The 18,498-nt window shown below is 38.8% G+C and overlaps 1 protein-coding gene across 4 annotated transcripts in view; it reads left to right on the top strand.

The window, feature by feature from the left end:
• Positions 1-339: 339 nt before the first annotated feature.
• Positions 340-18,498, top strand: part of MORC3 (MORC family CW-type zinc finger 3) — a 42,164-nt gene continuing 24,005 nt past the window's right edge. For 2 of the 4 annotated variants that reach the window (XM_057696859.1, XM_057696857.1), the window contains exons 1-8: positions 340-465; positions 7,654-7,726; positions 9,742-9,874; positions 10,801-11,014; positions 11,568-11,716; positions 13,375-13,522; positions 15,468-15,596; positions 15,808-15,930. In XM_057696859.1, coding sequence (XP_057552842.1) covers positions 427-465; positions 7,654-7,726; positions 9,742-9,874; positions 10,801-11,014; positions 11,568-11,716; positions 13,375-13,522; positions 15,468-15,596; positions 15,808-15,930 — 1,008 coding nt within the window. In that variant the 5' untranslated portion in view covers positions 340-426. Of the gene's footprint in view, positions 466-939; positions 1,143-7,653; positions 7,727-7,768; positions 9,291-9,741; positions 9,875-10,800; positions 11,015-11,567; positions 11,717-13,374; positions 13,523-15,467; positions 15,597-15,807; positions 15,931-18,498 lie in introns of those variants that run through there. The other 2 variants (XM_057696860.1, XM_057696861.1) reach the window with 2 other exon arrangements.

Genomic DNA, 18,498 nt, shown 5'->3' on the forward strand with positions numbered 1-18,498 from the left:
TCCCCCAACACTCTTTCTGTTCTGCTGGAACCTGTCTATCCCCAATTGCAATTCCCAAGACCCCAAATAGAGCTCTTTGTTCTTTGCGCCTCCATACTGATTACTGTTTGACAAAGCCTCTAGGTTCAGTTACTGCAGTCACCCATTCAAGCCTAAGGGCGCCTCACGCATGCGCCCTACTCTGCAGGTCCCCGGCGCTTGAAGTCCACCTCTCCGGCTATCCTGGCTCCCGTAACCCCTGGGGAAATTTACCTTCCCTACCCTCCCAACTCTGTTGCAGCGGGAGGCGGAAGTGAGCGGGCGGGCTCACTCGAAGCTCCGCCCCGGAAGTGGGCGGGACAGCCCGAGCTCTACAGCTGCTTGCCTGCCGCCGCCTCCCAGTCGGACTGTGGCCGAGGCCGGTCCTGGCTTTGTAACTCGCTCAAGATGGCGGCGCAGCCACCCAGCGGGATCCGCCTCAGCGCGGTGAGCAGCCGCGAGGGGTGGAGCGGGCCGTGTCCCAGGAGGGCGGGCAGGCGGGCAAGCGAGGGGGGGCCGCCAGTGGGCGGTGGCGACTCGTCGGCCCGGCGCGGCGGCTGGGGCCGTGGCTGGGCCGGGGGAGGCGGCGGCCATCTCGCTCCCGACGGCGGAGCTGCTTGGCGGCGGGCAGGGCCGGGCCCGGCTGGGCGGTGCGGGCCGGGCTGCGTTTCGTTTCCTCCGCGTTGGGTTTCTGTTTCCCTTCCGCGGCTTCGGGGCGGGGCGGGGCTGCGGCCCCTCCTCCTGGCTCGCTCCTGGCTCCCTCTTGGCTGCCCCTCAGCAGTCGTCCGAGGGCGAGGCCTCGGCCCTCCCGCCCCTCGGGCCGCGGGGCCCCTGACCCTCCCCGGCCTGCGGGCCCGCGGGGGTCCCGGAGGGGGAGGGAGTGGTAGTCCGCGGCCAGAGATGCCCAGCGGCCTTGACCTCCTGGCGGTGCGACGGGGTGCAGCGAGCTGGGACTAGGCTTCCTGATTCATTTAAATTCCTGTCGCTTCCCTCCAGTTAAGCCCTCGGGCCCAGATCGCGACTAGGTCACCACCGAGCTCGCTCGTCTTCCCCTCTGGTCTCCGGGTCGTGTCTGTTCCGGAGCGTGTCGGGTTCTTGGAAACCCTTGAGCGTGTTTTGTATCTGTGAGTCTTTTTCGGAGGGAGCGGTCACACAATACGAATTAAAATTTCACAGCCTAAAATGTGGGAGTGGCCTCCCTCCCCGAGTCTCCTTAAAAAGTTGGCGTTGTTGTGCAAAAATGTACCTCTTCTCTTTCAGGGTGTTGGCGCTGGCCGAAGAAAGGCTGCGCCGGTCTCGTTATTCGAATGTTAATACCACTGCTTTAAAAGTGATGTTTTGCCCATTGACTTTCATTCATTTAGCCAGATTCCTACCAACACTTGGTGTCATCAGACTTTAACATTTTTCCCGATGCATGTGAAATGGTTATCTGGGTTTACTTTACATTTACCTGACTGAAGTTGAAAGTTTGTCCCATTCCACCCTTTTTGGTTGTTTTTTTTTAAAGTCGTATCCTTTGCCCATTTTTCTGTTTTCTTTTTCTTTTGAGGAATTTTTGTTGATTTATGAGCGTTCTTTACACATTCGGAATAAAGGCTCTTTGGTTACCTAACTGGTTTATTGAGTGAGATAGTATTTAGTAGGTGGCATACGGAGAGCAACGTTATTTATAACCACTGGCTTTAAAACATTATTTGCTAGTTCACCTAGGTGAATCTGGGCAGATTCTAATGCTTTCCAGTTAGCCTCAGGTACTGTTAAATCAGACCTTAACTATTAATACTTTAAAAGCTCTTACACAGTTTAAAGCCCCACTCCTTCCGCTCAGATTGGTCCAGAAAAATGTGGTGAGGAAAAAGAGTGAACTGGGTTGTTTTTTTGTTTTCTTATTTTTTGGTTGTTTTTTCTTGCTATTTCTGCACTTTGATTCTCTTCCCCATTCCCCAGCTCCTCCCAAGTTGCTATCTCTGTCTCTTTCAAGATTGAGAAGACAAAGGGACGGTCAGACAGTCTTGAGAGACTGGTATTGTTGTTATCTGGCTCTTTGGGTGTCGCAGCTGTCCATGCGCTAAATCTTTCTTTTGTGGGTAATATGGGCTGTTTGGAGCCTCACTGACGGAAATCTCCCATCTGCAGCTTCTGACTGTATTTCCACTGGTCCTTTGCTTTAGGACAGGAGTTGGCAAACTGCAGTTTATGGGGCAAATCCAGCCTGCCACCTGTTTTTGTATTGGCCCATGATCCTTAAATGTTTGGGGGGGCGGTGGAGAAGATCAAAGAATGTTTCATAACATGAAAAGTATGTGAAATAGACATTTCAGCTCCCATAAATGAAGTTTCATTGGAATAAAGGCTTGCTTATTCCTTTGGTATAGCTCTCAGATGCTTGCATTAGGAGACGACCTAGGAATTATTGAGTTTATGCATTTGTCAAAAGCCATAGAAGCTAAGGCACAAAGGATGACCCATAATGTATGCAAATTAAAAATCATTAAGAGGTTTGTAGATTCCGGAATGGAATGCAGAGTAACAGAAACTCAAGTTTTTGCTTTTTGCCTCCATGTTTCTAAGCAAAATGCTGATACTGTTTTGTTGTTTTCCACAAATCCTGCTGTAGATGTAACTGACACATATACACTCCCTTCATTTCACTTTGGGGGGGCGGGGGCGGGGGGAAGGTTGAATTACTATATGATTTGTTATCACTCTTACCATTATTCACAAATGAACCAACCAGAACTATGCATTTTCTTTGCTATATATAGCTTTTTGTTTTCCCTGAGGTTAATAATTGATTTGTATTTTATTTGCTTAGTTTTTCCCTGTACTGATTACTGTTTCATCCAAACTTTCAGAGAACTGGAAGATCTTTTCCAGATGTGTTCAGGAACACCCAGTATTTTGTCATTTTCATTGGCTCAGTTGCAATTTGGGGACTTCCCTTTATCATTTTTTTGGAAATTTCCTTCCCCCTTTCTTTGTGTCTCCATCCCATCACATATTCCTCTTTTGGGGTTTACTCCTTTGGCAGGCAACAGTAGCTTAGTGACTGAGAGCATGAGTTCTGGAGCCCACCTGCGTGGGTTCAAATCCTGGCCGGTAGCTGTGTATGTGACTTGAAAGTGGGAATAATGATCTTACCACTAAAAGGGTTGTTATTTTAAAAATTAAATGAGCCAGTACATATGAAAGTTTCATAAAGGTCCGGTGCATGCCATAAGCACTCAGTAAATATTTGCTGTTTTTGTTACTATTAGCAATGAAGCCTCTCCATTTTTCCAGAAACAGGTGTAACTTCCTGAGAATAGCGTACATGGGAAGAAAATTTATGTCTTTTCTTTCTTTTTTTTTTTTAATGTCTTTTCTTGAAAGTATGTTTATGCTACCCTGCCTCTTTCTTTACATATAATTTGGCTGGGCTTGTAATTCTAGATTAGAAATGATTTCTTTGAGAATTTTAAAGGTGTGCTTTAATAGAGTCTTATGCATTGTACTGGTACTTAGGCTGGAAACTCAAGTCCATGATACCTGGAAGATTTTCTCATTTATTTGACTACAGTTTTCTCTTTATTTTTCCCTTTTCTTTTGTCCCCTGTTTTCCTTCCCATTGCTTTTTTTTTCTGGGAGAGTTCCTCCATTTGATGCAGAATACCAGTTCTTTATATATTTTGCATATTACCTCTTCATCAGATACTTGATTTGCGGATTTTCCCTGTGTCCTTTGATGTACAGAAGTTTTAAATTTTGGTAGAGTTCAATTTTTTTCTTTTGTTTCTTGTGATTTGGTGATATTTAAATGATTTCTTGTGATATTCAAGAAATCATTTCCAAATCCAATGTCATAAAATGTTTCCCCTGTGTTTTCTTCTAAGGATTTTATAGTTTCAGCTCTTGTTGTCCAGGTCTTTGATCTATTTTGAGTTAATTTTTGTTTATGGGTTCAACTTCATTCTTTTTATAAATATCCAGTTTACTCAGCACTACCTGTTGAAAAGAGTGTCTTTTCCTCATTATATGGTCTTTACACCCTTGTGGAAAATCATTTGACCATTTATGAGAGGGTTTATTTCTGGACTGTTTGCTGACTAGCTTTTAACCCACCTGTTTTCGGTTGTCTCTGAGCCCGCCGCCGTCAGTTTCTCCAGAAGAGACCTCCAGTCTTTCATGGCTGCTCAGAGTAAAAGAAGGATCTGGGGAGTCTTTCTGCTTTTAAAGACTTTCAACCTGTCTTTTCATACAGCTTCTAGTATCTGACTTCAAAGGTACAGAAGTCTTAATTCCTAAGTCTTTCCAGGGTTGCCAAGGTTCCTGACCTGCTTCTTGTTGGCTTTCCCATCTCCTACAGCCTTCGGATTTAGCTCTTTCTGGGCTATTAAATCAGTTATCACTAATCTGTGCTTTCCAGTTTCCAAACTGCTATTTTGTCTACTATTAATCACATTTTTGATTCTTTTTGTGCTTCTGGGTTTATGCCCCTTTTTTCCTTCATTATAGAGCAGCTTCAGGAGGGAGCAGAGGTAAACCCTCTGCATGTGTTCAGGCTTCCATGTTTAAAGTCTTATATTTAAATGATTTTAAAAATTTGTAACTGTTGATTCTAAAAGTTCTATTGATTCTTTAAAATACTGTGTGGTCTTCATTGCATCTCATTTTTGTGTGTTTTTTGGAGGGGAGGATTACTTTTTAAATGTATAGTTATTTCAAGGGATTCCTATTTTATAGGCTGATATTTCTTTTACCTAGTGTTGGAGGGGGTGGTTGATACTACTGTGTCTTGGCTGCTAACATTTTCTCCTGGTGGGTTGTTTCCTTACATGTTATTTTAGATTGTGTACTCAAATATTCCTCAAATAATGACCCTGGGAGAATCCTGTGCAGTTTGGTTGAAGTTGGGTCTTCCAGTTGTTCTGCAGGTTATATAAATGGAAACACAACCCAAGTGAAGGCATGCCCCTTACAGAATTTCATGTTACACTTTTTTTTTTTTTTTAATTTTTTAACGTAGAGTCCAGATCAAAACAGACAAGCTTCCTATTAGGCATATTCTCCCCCCACCCCCCTTTTTATTGAGGAGGTAGGAGGAGGCAGTTACTTCCAACTGCATGCTTCTCTTTTGTCATGTCTCCTATCCCTGAGTCACCATTAAAATCGAAACCTTTGTATTCTAGGTAAGCACCCCACTCTAATCCCCAGTGCATCCCCACTTTCAAATTTATTTTTGTTTTTAATTCCTTCTTTACTTGAGGCCCTTGAGGATTTTATTTATTTATTTATTTATTTTTGTGTGCATTGGTTCTTCGTTGCTGCGTGCAGGCTTTCTCTAGTTGTGGCGAGCAGAGGCTCCTCTTCGTTGCAGTGCACAGGCTTCTCATTGTGGTGGCTTGTCTTGTTGCAGAGCATGGGATCTAGGTGCGTGAGCTTCAGTAGTTGTGGCATGCAGGCTCAATAGTTGTGGCTTGCAGGCTTTAGAGCGCAGGTTCAATAGTTGTGGCTCATGGGCTTAGTTGCTCTGTGGCATGTGGGATCTTCCTGGGCCAGGGATCGAACCCATGTCCCCTGCATTGGCAGGCAGATTCTTAACCACTGTGCTACCAGGGAAGCCCTTTTCTTTATGTATGAGCTCAATTGTGCCTTTAAAGGTATGCTTACTTTTTTAAAAGACATAGACTTCTAATGCTGATTATGTCCCAGGTGTTCTAAGCATTTACAAATATTAAGTTATTCTCTTAACATCTTGGTAAGGTGATGTTATATCATCATTGTCATTTTCAGAGATGGTAAAACTTGAGGCACAGAAGTTAAGTTGCTTACCCAGGATCACACATCTAGTTAAAGATACTTCACACTTAATAGTCTGCTCTGTGTGTGTGTGTGTGTGTGTGTGTGTGTGTGTGTGTGTGTGTTTTGGCTGTTCAAGGGTGTTTTTCTTCCCAGCTAATGACATGTTCTAGAGATGAGAATTAAGAATAGTTGAAAATAATGCTTGTGTTTAAATAACCAAAAGGCCACTGTTTAGCATTCATCATTTCTTACTCATGCCTTCTTTGGTTTGTTCCCCTGGGACTCTTACTCAAGAACAATGTGTACCATGTCAATTTGGAGTTGGTATATAGGATGAAGTCATTAAATGAAAGTTGACAGTGTGCCATACATCTAAAATCAAAGTATTACAACATGGACCAAAATACCCAATTTCTAACTCCAGGCTTCACACCTAACAAATTCATAAAGTAGAGAGCAAAGACAGAAACTCTTCTAAGGGTTTCTGGTGTTGATTAATCATTTTCTCCTTTGGTAGCCAGAGGCTTTACACCCCAAGGCCATGCCCCACAGTTAGATTTAGAATGGGTGAGGAGTACACTATGTGTTCTTTTATAAATGGAGGAATGATGATTGTGTAAGAGGAGGGGCTGGGTCAGACCTCAGGTAGACCAATTTGACAAAAGGTTTCTTTTGCAAGATGAAGTTCTGAAAATTGATTTCCTTTATAAAAACTCTTTGTTTTAGAAAGTTCGGGAATTCCTCATACTCTGTTATTACAAGGATGTATGCTATAGAAAGTATTCCGTAGAAAGTCCAAATTACACATACTCCAGATTGAAGACCACTCTTCTACAGACTACCATTTCTCACTTGTGTACTTTAACCTAATGGTAAACAAATGCTTGGGGATGTCTAAAATCGAGGGTGGAGAGAGGAAAAGTAGCCCTCTTTCTGACACCTTGTGGCAGCAGCTGAGCACTACAAATGTAGCTGGTTGGATTTATAATCTAATCATGTTTCTAGGGCTCTTCACATGAACTACTTAAAGTGCCTCTTCCCCCCCCTTAAATATGAGATAGTCTGTTCAAAATGAACACAAAAAAGTCCTCATTTCATGGAAATATTCTGCATATTGAAATTTCCAGGCTTCAGCCTTTTAAAACCATTTGTACTTTTTTATACATTTGACATCTGCACTACTCCAGAATTAAGACAGTTCCCTACAGCATGAAGTTGGTTAACATACTCTTCCGTACTGTATTACCATGAATCAGACATAAACTCTCTGGAGATCAAGAAGGGTTGTTGAATTTGAACTGTTATGTGACTTTGTTTGAAGGTTTTATAGATGTATACTACTCCAGTGCTGCAAGTTCAACTATTGATATAATGAACTTGGAGAGACCACAAGAAAAGCCTGTTGATTAATAAGCAAAGCTAAGTTTTATTAAGCCTAAAGCACTAAAGGAGAAAACACCCCTTTGACAAAGTCTTATTAGTTTTCTCTCATGGTTTTTTTTGTTTGAGATTCTTTTTTTTTATTTTTTTATTTTTTTAATCTCATGGCAATTTTGAGGTAGGTCTTGTAGGGTGGAGAGCTTTGGGATTTTATGATGATATGGCTCTGGGTTGGTAGACTCAAGGAGGCAAGGGTTTGTCAGTCTTGAGGAAAAACTGTTTAGTTGATTTACAGCCTTATTTTCCGGGAATCTCATCTTCTGGGTTATATCTTCCAGGTATATCCTGATGCAAGCAGCTAAGTGATTTTTGCTTGGTCTCAGTGTTAATACTGGGACAGAAAATTATTTTGGCATCTGTTCTCAAAAGTAAGACCTTAATTAATTTACATGCATCATTGGTTTGTTTCAGCTTTGCCCGAAGTTTTTACATACAAATTCTACTAGTCACACTTGGCCATTTAGTGCGGTTGCTGAATTAATAGGTAAGTAAATTGATGTTTCATATATAATCTGTTGCTTGCAACTGAGGTTCTAAAAAGCTTTTTATTGAAAAATAATATGCAGGTGTACTTTATTTATTTTTTAATATTTGTTTATTTAGGCTGTGCTGGGTCTTAGTTGAGGCACACGTGATCTTTAGTTGGGGCTTTTGGAATCTTTTAATTGCAGCATGCAGACTCTTAGTTGCAGCATGCAAACTCTTAGTTGTGGCATGTGGGATCTAGTTCCCCGACCAGGGATCGAACCTGGGCCCCCTGCCTTGGGAGCATGGGGTCTTAACCACTGTGCCACCAGGGAAGTCCCCTAGATGTGCTTTGTAAAAAAAAACAAATGTATCTCAGTGATAACATTGGTAAAGGCTACCTAGCACAGCAACTATTCAAACCGATATCAAATTAATCATTGCTCAACCTTCCCTATGCTATTGTCAGAGTATAATATTTCCCTATACGACTGTCAAATCAAAGTATTTTAATTTGCAAAGTTCCTAAAGCATTTATGTTGAAAATACTTTTAGTCTCATTATAAAAGGTCTATTGTCAAAAAGTGTGAGAATTATGGTTTTTTTTCCAATAGTTGGAAAGTATAACAGAGTGTATTCATTTTTCTGGTGTTAGTAACTAGGAGGATTAATATTATGTTAGATTTGTGATAATAAATTTTTGGTTTTTCCAGTAGATGGAATGATCAGGGCATAGGATTGTATTTAAAAGTGTTTTAATGAACATGAGAAGAGAGGCAAGATTGTGATCAGATTTGCATGATGGATCATGTTTTATTTTCTTGGTAAAATTCATGCGCATGAATTTTTAAATTTAAACATGTTTGAGAAACATTGTAAAGGAAAACTATATTCTTGGGAATTCTTGGATGTGCTTTAGTCCTTTATCAAGGAAGGGTCCTATGTTGGATGTGTGAGAAAAAAAAGAAAATTTGAGAACCTTTCTTTTCTTTGGTGTAGTTAGATTTCCAGAGTCTCCCAGCTAACATGTGCTGTTCAGATGTAAACTCTGAAGTGCAAATGAGGTAACATTGCAGCTATTCACGGTCATTCTATTTCATGGCAACCTGGAGGAGCCCCTCAGCCTGGGGTTGTTCACACACAGTGCTTCTCCAGTTTTGGGTTAGGGCTGCTGAAAGTCATGGTGCTCGTCATGGTGTGTCAAGTTGTAAGTTTTTTTATGAAGCTAAAGTGATTGATGAAAAAGATTATTCGATTCTAATTGAAGGCTTACAGAGGATAGTTTGAGAACCATTATTTATATTATAATGAAGACTTCAAAATATACCTCAGAAGTATTTGTAGTCAGTTAAGGATATTCTGATAGGTCTTAGATAGTTCACAAGTTGATTTTATTACTGCCACTGTTGTAATTTTTTTCATTTTTCTCTGATGTATTCCCTCATACTTACCTGTTTTGAGAGAAACAAGTATGCTAGGCAAGAGTGTTAACTGGTGAGGTGTACAGAGGTGAGAAAGATGTGCCAGCCATCAGAAACTTTTCTGAGATTGAAAAGGGCTACAATTTGAAGAACTGTGTAGAGGTAAATGTTCATCTGCGTGTGGGGGTTAAATTGTGCTTTCTCATTTATTCAGTAACTATTGTGGACCTTCCATGTTAACTTGCAGTGCTGTTGACACCCAGCTCTTGGTTTCCTTTATGATAGCTAGGCTCATTCTTTGGGCAGAAGACGAACCTTAATTGTCTCTTCAGTGCAGTGAGTCTTCTGGCTTTATACTTTTTCAATGTAGCGGGTACCAGTCCCTGCTCTCTATATAACAAGTGGAGGGCTTTAGGTAGAGTTAATTCTGTAAAAGATACATAGCATGGTACAGTTTAGTTTCATGTCATCGAATCTTAGGAGTTCCGAAACATTTCTGCCTTTAAATTTTCCTTAAAATATATTGTTCTGTTGCTTGTTAAAGGGTTGTTCTGAACTAATCGGTCTTCTTTAAAATGCAAAATCAAAATTTCTCAAAACTTTTGTTTCCCAGATAATGCTTATGATCCTGACGTGAATGCTAAACAGATATGGATTGACAAAACAGTGATAAATGACCATATATGCCTGACATTCACTGATAATGGGAATGGGATGACTTCAGACAAATTACATAAAATGCTTAGGTATGTAAAAGTGTCACACTCCTTAAAATCATTGCTTTTACCTAGTTTAAGTGTTTCATGTGTCATACTTATTGCCTGTAGTTTTTATTTTTTAAACGTGAAATGCTATACCCAAACGTGCTCTATTCTCTAAGTCTTCCATTATTTTTTACTGTTGTTAGATTATTAGGCAACCCCTGCCATTCTCAACACCTCCTCCCCATGTCTGACTTATCTTAAATTCCACCATTCCTTTAGAGTTGTAGCACACAGACATCAGATGTTTGTGCTTTAGTGGAAATAGATTTAGTTGTTATTTCCAGTAAAACTTACCACTTTCGGGAATGGGGACTGGTAATTTTAAAGTGATTCTGAGGATGAGCAAGTAGCATAGTTGAAAGGCCTTGGGCTCTAGGGTCATGGAATATCCTGTCAGGATGAAGCCAAATGTGCCTGAAATGGAAGCTAAGATACATAGTACAGGTACCAGGTACCAGGAGGATCTGGCAGCCAAGGCCTTTCTAGTGTCCCTTGAATACTCCTTATGCTGCCGAAAAAGGCAGGTTCACCCCGTCAGTAATCATAGTACAGCAGGCTTGCTGAGAACAAGAGATTCATTCACACTTAGAGGAAGAGATTTCATGGGGTGAAATCTCAAGGTCCCAGGAGCCTAAATTTTAATTCAGCCATTAAGCTGGGATATGCCAGGCAGTGAGCTCCTGTTTTAGTGTGTTTAATCCTTACATCCCTATAATGTGGATTTGGTTTCCTTCATTTCAGAGGTGGGGAAACACATCAATACAGATTAAAAGTAATTTGCCCAAGATTATATAGCAAGGAAGGATGAAGCTAACATTCAAACCTAGGCATTTTTACTTGGCATCACAGTTTTTGAATTAAAATAAATGAAGATTATACAGACTTATTAATTTTTTTTTTCTTTTTAGCTTTGGCTTCAGTGACAAAGTCACCATGAATGGTCACGTCCCAGTTGGATTGTATGGGAATGGCTTCAAGTCAGGTTCTATGCGTTTGGGTAAAGATGCAATGGTCTTTACCAAAAATGGAGACAGCATGAGCGTGGGCTTCTTGTCTCAGACCTACTTGGAAGTCATAAAAGCAGAACATGTTTTTGTGCCAATAGTGTCATTCAACAAAAACCATATCCTTTTAATTTTAAAATTGAAACTCTGAAGAAATAGTCTAAACCATGCCATCCTTTTGCCCTCCTCCAGATTCCTGTTTTTTAATCATACTTTCCACTCTAGCTCTTGTTCCTATCCACTGCCTCTGCTCTACGTCTGGGCTAAATGTTTGTCCCTTTCTGTTCTCTGTTGGAATTGTGCTATGGAAATCCTTAACATAAAGTGATGGCATTTTATGTTAAGCTTCCCATAGCTTTCCTCTTTATTTCAGTCTTTTTGTGGTCAAATAAGACTTAGTCTGGCTTGAAATTTTCACCAACAACCATGAAAAGCAAGCTATCTTTAGGAAAATGTCTTCTGTATAAACATTAAAATATTGGATATTATTAAATGAGTTAGGAATAATATCAATAATAAACTTCTTCATACTTCATCCTTGGTGAAATCACACTATCATTTTAAATCTCAGAAAATAATTTAGTAAATGGTCTTTCAGTTAGTTTAAGTTGGTTTCCATGTTGTAATTGTGAAAAATATGTTTTTGGTCTAAGTCTTTAACTTAGGATATACGACAGATAATTAATTTAACAGAATCAAAAGCAAGCCTTGCTGCAATTCTGGAACATTCTCTATTTTCTACGGAACAGAAGGTACTGGCAGAACTCGATGCTATCATGGGTAAGAAGGGGACAAGGATCATCATCTGGAATCTCAGAAGGTAGGTGGTAGACCTCAGCTGGTTGTTAACCAGTTGGGAAGTAAAGTGCACATGCGGGAGTAGTTTCATTACACGTACCCATTGTTACAGAGTAGAAATGTTTTGGAAGATCCTCATTTTGTGGCATAGTTAATGATTTACCTTTTCCAAGGGTATATTATTGAGGCTACTTTGGCTTCAGTTGAGATAATTTCATATTACTAAAAATAAATTTCCTAGCTGTGCCATTCTGTCGCCATAGCAGTCTGTTTTCACACTTGGTCATACCATCCCTCTCCTCAAAAAAAAAAAAAGAAACAAAGAAAGAAATGAAAAGATAAAGCCCAGCTAGGAAGTCCCAACTTGGGTAAGTGAGAGAAACTTGTCCATTTGGTTCATTACATAAAGCTAAGCATGATTCAGCATCTGTTGGGAAAAGTAACATAGATGAGACTTCTGTGTTGCTTAATCTTTGTGAGGATAAAATCCTTTGCAAATAAAGTTTTAAAATTTAGGGTGAATGTGTGATATTGAGAGATCTATGATCTGTGGAACCATAGGAGCAAAGCACAAATAGTGATAATCCTGAAATCCTTTAATTCTTGTGCTTTCCTGACTACCTGTAGTCCCTTTTTCTTTTTTTTCTTTTTTTAATATTTACTTATTTACTTATTTGGTCGTGCTGGGTCTTAGTTGTGGCAGGCAAGCTCTTAGTTGTGGCGTGCGAACTCCTAGTTGCAGCACGCATGTGGGATCTAGTTCCCTGACCAGGGATCGAACTCAGGCCTCCTGCATTGGGAGCATGGAATCTTAACCACTACGCCATGCCACCAGGGAGGTCCCTCCCTTTTTCTTTTCTTTTTTTACTTCCTTTCCTGCCCTTCTTATCCCCACCTCCATTTTTTTCTTTAACTTTTAATTTTGAGAGAATTGTAGATTCATGTGTAGTTGTAAGAAATCTCATGTGCCCTTTACCCCGTTTCCTCCAATGGTAACATCTTGGAACTGTGGTGCATTCGTACTGTTGATGCTCACACTGATGGAGTCAAGGTACAGGACAGTCTCATCAACTCGGGTCTCTTTTATATCCACATCCACTCCTGCCTTAATCCCTGGCAGCCTCGAACATGTTCTCCATTTCTATAACTTTGTCATTTCAAGAATATTATACAATTGGAATCATACAGTGTGAAACCTTTTGGGATTGGCTTTTTTCATTCAGCATAGGTTTCTGAATGTGTGTGTCCGTTTGCTTCCTTTTTCTTGCTGAGTGGTATTGCATTGTATGGATGGACCACAGTGTGTTTACCTATCTGGTTGTTCACAAGTTTCAGTTATTACAAATAAACCTATAAAATATGTGCATAGAGGCTTTTGTGGGAATATGGTCATCATTTTGTGGGATAAATGCCCAGGAGTGTAATTGCTGGATCATATGGTAGTTGCATGTTTAGCTTTTTAAGAAACTATCAGAATGTGGCTGTATCAGTTGATATTCCTACTGGCAATGTGTGAGGGATACGGTTTCTTCCGTACCTTCCTGGATCCCTTTCTCCCTCCTGCTCCTGCCCTTGACTCCCACCACATGCTCGTGTTTTGTTTTGTTAACTGGAATTTATTTGCTTGCTTATCTTAAGGCAAAGTTAAAATTTAGCTCTTTTTAAAAAATATTTTTACAGCTACAGAAGTGCAACAGAGTTTGATTTTGATAAGGATAAATATGACATCAGAATTCCAGAAGATTTAGATGAGACAGCAGGGAAGAAAGGGTATAAGAAGCAAGAAAGGATGGACCAAATTGCCCCTGAGAGTGACTATTCTCTGAGGGTATGTATTCACCTCTCTTTGTGGGAATGAGAAAATCATCAAATAATGGAAATTATGTTATTCATTTGTGTTACAAATGCTGCCAGAAATCTCTAAATTAAGTATCTCAGATATGAACCAATTTATTAAACTTGTCATGTGCGCACTGGTTTTATTTGGTTAGAAAACAACTTTTTAATTGCGAAGTCAGCAGGTCTCACAGTGCTTGTAAAAGTTCTTTCACTGTGTGGTTAATTATTTGAATTGGGAGTACTAGAATCAGTATGTCTTGTGGTGCCCATATTGATGAATTCAATCAAAACGCCAAATTCAGAGTGTGTCTCTTTTAAAATTTAAAATATTCAGAGCACACACACATACGCACACACAGTAATTGATACCCTAAAGCAGTAAATTATATATAGCTTACAGGTAATGCATGTTAATGTAATTTTCTGATAAATATTTCTAATATTGGATCATAGAGATGGATTAAAGGAATTAATATCTCAATATAACAATGTTGATAGGATAATGAGACTATTAGGTTTGTTAGTCACTATAAGACATATAATATGTACTTTTCCCTTTTCTCCTTTTTTTTTCCTCCATGGAGGGGGTGGGGGGCGGGTTGGGGGGAGGGGGAGGAATGTACATTGCAGCTTGTGGGATGTTAGTTCCCTGACTAGGGATCGAACCCTTGCCCCCTGTAGTGGAAGTGGGGAGTCCTAGCCACTGGACCACCAGGGAATTCTCCTTTTCCCTTTTTTTTATGTGCTAAAATTATTTCATAACCCCAAGCTAAGGATACATTTGATGTTTATAAGTTTACTATGTAACTTTTTCTGCAATTTTAGCAATTAAAATGGCATATATTACTATTCCTTGATATACCCCAGTGTGTTAGTGAAATATGTCCTAGTTGTTAAGAAAATCTTGCTCTAGAATATCCAGAGGCAGCCTGAGCAGATGGTATAGTTTTAGTGTACCATGAAGTAAAATGTTTTAAAAATCATTAGTAAATTTTATAAATGACAGAACACCACTAGTTTTGAAATCAGAAGTCAGGGGAAAAAATAAAGAGAAATGTTCAAATTTTAGTTTTGTGTTGAACTTTTTCATGTATCCTTCTTAAGTTCAGTTCATTTCCTTCAGAGGTTTCTGATAGGTTGGAGGCCGGCACAGGAGATCATATTGTAACAAATTTTAGGATGCAGAGTTTGGTCCCAGATTCTAAAGTGGGGAAACTTTCATGCATTAACAATTGCAAACACATTTAGGGAGTTCCCTGGTGGTCCAGTGGTTAGGACTCAGTGCTTTCACTGCCATGGCTCCAGTTCAATCCCTGGTCAGGGAACTAAGATTCTGCAAGCCAAGGCATGGTCCCCCCAAAAAAAGAAAGAAAGAAAAAAGAATTGAAAACACATTTAGATGACTGCTGGTTGTTATAGCTCCGTATGGAAAAAGTGCTGTTTGTCTGCTTTGCTTAAATGTTGATGCATTATTTATGATTTTTTTCCTTTTAAGCTTATAATAGTCTCTTTGGTTTGTATTAGATTTTGCTTATTTTTGCCCAAATAAAATTTATTGACGCTTTTAAAATTATAATAGCAGTATATGTTTTTGACAGGAGAGTCAGAAAATATAGTCCTTTTTTGTACACATAAATATTTTTTAAAAATTAAAATGAGATCATACCATACATGCTGTTTTTTAACTTTTTTTCACTTAACATAGCATCTGTGTAGGTCAGGAGATTGTTTTCTGTAAATCATTTTTACTGGCTACAGTTTTTTATAAAAAGTATTCAAATACTAACTAATACACCTTTATAGTCTGTAGTATTTTATTGAAGAGTTTATGCATCTTTTATCAAAGCAAGGCAGTAGCTTTCTTTTTAAATATATGCATATGTAATGTTGAAAAATCCATAGATAAGGACAGATACTGTTGTGTGTCTTTGCAGGCTTACTGCAGCATATTATATCTAAAGCCACGAATGCAGATCATCTTGCGTGGACAGAAAGTGAAGACACAGCTAGTATCGAAGAGTCTTGCCTACATTGAACGTGATATTTATCGACCCAAATTTTTAGTATCCTTTATTTTGCTTTTGTTGATGCTGTATAGAGATGTATATCAGTCAAGTGTATTTCCCTTCCCCCTTTCTCCTTTTATCCTGGAGATTCTAATCCTCTCAAACTTGGCCCTTTTTTATGCACCTTTGGACTCAATAAATAATGAAATAGAAAGGATGATTTAAAGCGAGTGAGGTGGTGTGTTCAGAATTTTCCTTAACATTTAAGACTAATAAAACTGTGAGAATTACCTTTGGATTCAACTGCAGAAATAAAGATCATTATGGGATAATGATGTATCACAGAAATAGACTCATCAAAGCTTATGAAAAAGTTGGATGTCAGTTAAGGGTAAGCTTAATATCTGAAAATGTCTGTATCTTTTATGAAAGTTAGCATAACCTGTTACTGGGTCAAATGTGAAATTATGTGCTTTTGTCTAATGACTTTTAAATGTCTGTTTTTAATGACATTGGTATGGCACTTGATCTTAGAACACTTTATATTAATTTCTCATTTGGTCTTGAATAATCTTATGAGGAGGACAGAATATTTTATCTGTTTCACAGATGAGGACATCGGGGCTAATAAGTTAAGTAACTTGCCCCAGATCTAACAATGAGTGTGGCTCTTGGGCACAGGTGCACATTCTCTCACTACACTTGGATAAGGATCCTTGATTATTTCGTGCTCAAATAAAATGGCTTGGTTTTAGTTAGTTGTTGACTCAATAGCCTAAACAATAGTATTTGATAGGTGATTTCTTTTTCTGCAGTTCCTGAATATATCAGAGTTTTCCTCCTAAACCACTTCCATCATTGTAGAATTCAATTTAAGATGATGAACATTGCCCACTATGTCAGTCTGTTTATCCTTTACATGTATTCATAGAAAGGTTTTTTTTTGGGCGGGGGGGTAGGTTAAGAATTTAGTGATAAATTCTGAAATTCAGCTTTGTTAAAGGTTTTAAGTCTAGGTATATTTTGTTTTCTGATTCTATGATTTTCATTTTCTATTCATTTTATTTTATTCTAAATTCTTTGCAACAACATGGATGAACCTGGAGGGTATTATGCTTACTGTATTTTATCGCCAATGTGTGGAATCAAAAGAATAAAACAAGTGGATGAAAGTAACAAAACAGAAATATACTCAGAGATACGGAGAACAAACCAGTGGTTACCAGTAGGGACAGAGTGGTGGGGGGAACAGGGGTGGGGACTAAGAGGTACAAACGACTACGTATAAAATAAACGAGCTGCAAGGATACATTGTACAGCACAGGGAATATAGCTAATATTTTATAACTTTAAATGGAGTATTAAAAAATATTGAATCAGTGTCATACACCTGAAACTAATATATACTGTAAATCAACTATATTTCAATTTTAAAAACAGTAAATGAGCTTTGTTGGGCTCCTCTTTATAACCACTAATTTCAATTAAAAAAAATAAATCGAGAAATCTGACAACCATGATATTAGGTATCAATAACTTCTTTAAAATGCTAATTTTTATTTAGAATTGGAATAGTAATTTTTGCCAGAAATACTCTATTTAATTATAAAGTTCTGAATTTCACTGGTAATTGGAAAAGCACTTTTGGTTTAGGCCTTATTTCTCAAGTGTTTTGGGATTCAAAAGAAACAATGGTGTCCACTACAAAATATAAATTATTTTTTTTCTTTGAATGAATTTGACTTGTTAGTTACATAGCCTGCTTTTCCAACCCAATTAAATTTGCATTAATGTATAATTTCTGGTTGAACTTGACCTTGTAAAAAATAAGCTTTTACAGCCAACTCTTAATGTTTTCCTTTACTAGAAGGTGGACTGGTCCTAGTGTTTGGGTTTAGTGAACTTTATTAAATACTTGGTATGATTTGCCACACACCTGATGCTCAACATAAAAAGATGAAAAGATACAGCACATGTTGCCCCAGATCTCTTTTGGTGAGGGGAATGTGGTATATCCTTGGAGCATCAGAAAGTGCTTCTTGGAGAAAGTGGTGATTGAGATGAGACTAAGTTGATTTACTGTTTTGGAAAGTCTGGCAAGAGCTCTCTAGGCAGAGAAGAGAATGTCTGCAAAGGAAGGGAAAGAGGCTTCTGAGAGTATGGCATCATTAAGGGAGCTGTTATGCCCGGACCAGATGGTAAGTGAGGAATGGAGTAATGGGAGAGAGGAAGATGAGGCCAGAAAGAAGGTGAAAAAGAGCTGCAGGTTGAAGGGTTCTGTGGCTTACAAGTTGTATGAAATAAGGAACCGCTGAGGGGTTTTAGTAGAGTAGCATTATGATTAGGTTTTCATGGTTTTGTCTATAGTTGTATCTATGAAAATTTTCATTTTATAAGTCAAGATTTCACTTTTTCTCTTTCTACTTAGACTCAGCTACAATCGTAAACAAAATACATGTGTTAATCACATGTAGATAGTCAGAATATGACTCAGGTACTTTGAGTTCAATGTCTTATAGCTAGGCAGGTTTAAAAAATAACCTAGGTCAGTTGAATTAAAGTTTTTATTTCATCACAATTAGCAACTGAATGTGTAACTTTGGATAAATGACTTTAATTTTTATCTAACAAACTTATGGAATTTTATGTACCAAAGCCTTTGCTAGGCACTGTGGATATAGGAAGGAGTTAGTTGTGGTTTCTACTGGCTAAGATATTGCATCCCAGTAGAGGGGGTCTTTTTTCCCTTGTATAAAATTGGGAATGATAATACTTGTCGAAGTGGATACTTGACAATAGTGGAAGTGGTTTAGGAGGAAAGCTATTATATATTTAGGAATTAGCTCCCAGAAAAGTAAGTTACGTACCAGACGCTGCTTTTCAATCTAAATGTCATGAGAATCATGAGAGAAAATCTAGGAAAATTTTTCACACAGATCTTAAACCTTTGTGAAGGGAT

This window comes from Hippopotamus amphibius, chromosome 10, assembly GCF_030028045.1.
Source record: "Hippopotamus amphibius kiboko isolate mHipAmp2 chromosome 10, mHipAmp2.hap2, whole genome shotgun sequence".
NCBI classification, from domain to species: domain Eukaryota; kingdom Metazoa; phylum Chordata; class Mammalia; order Artiodactyla; family Hippopotamidae; genus Hippopotamus; species Hippopotamus amphibius.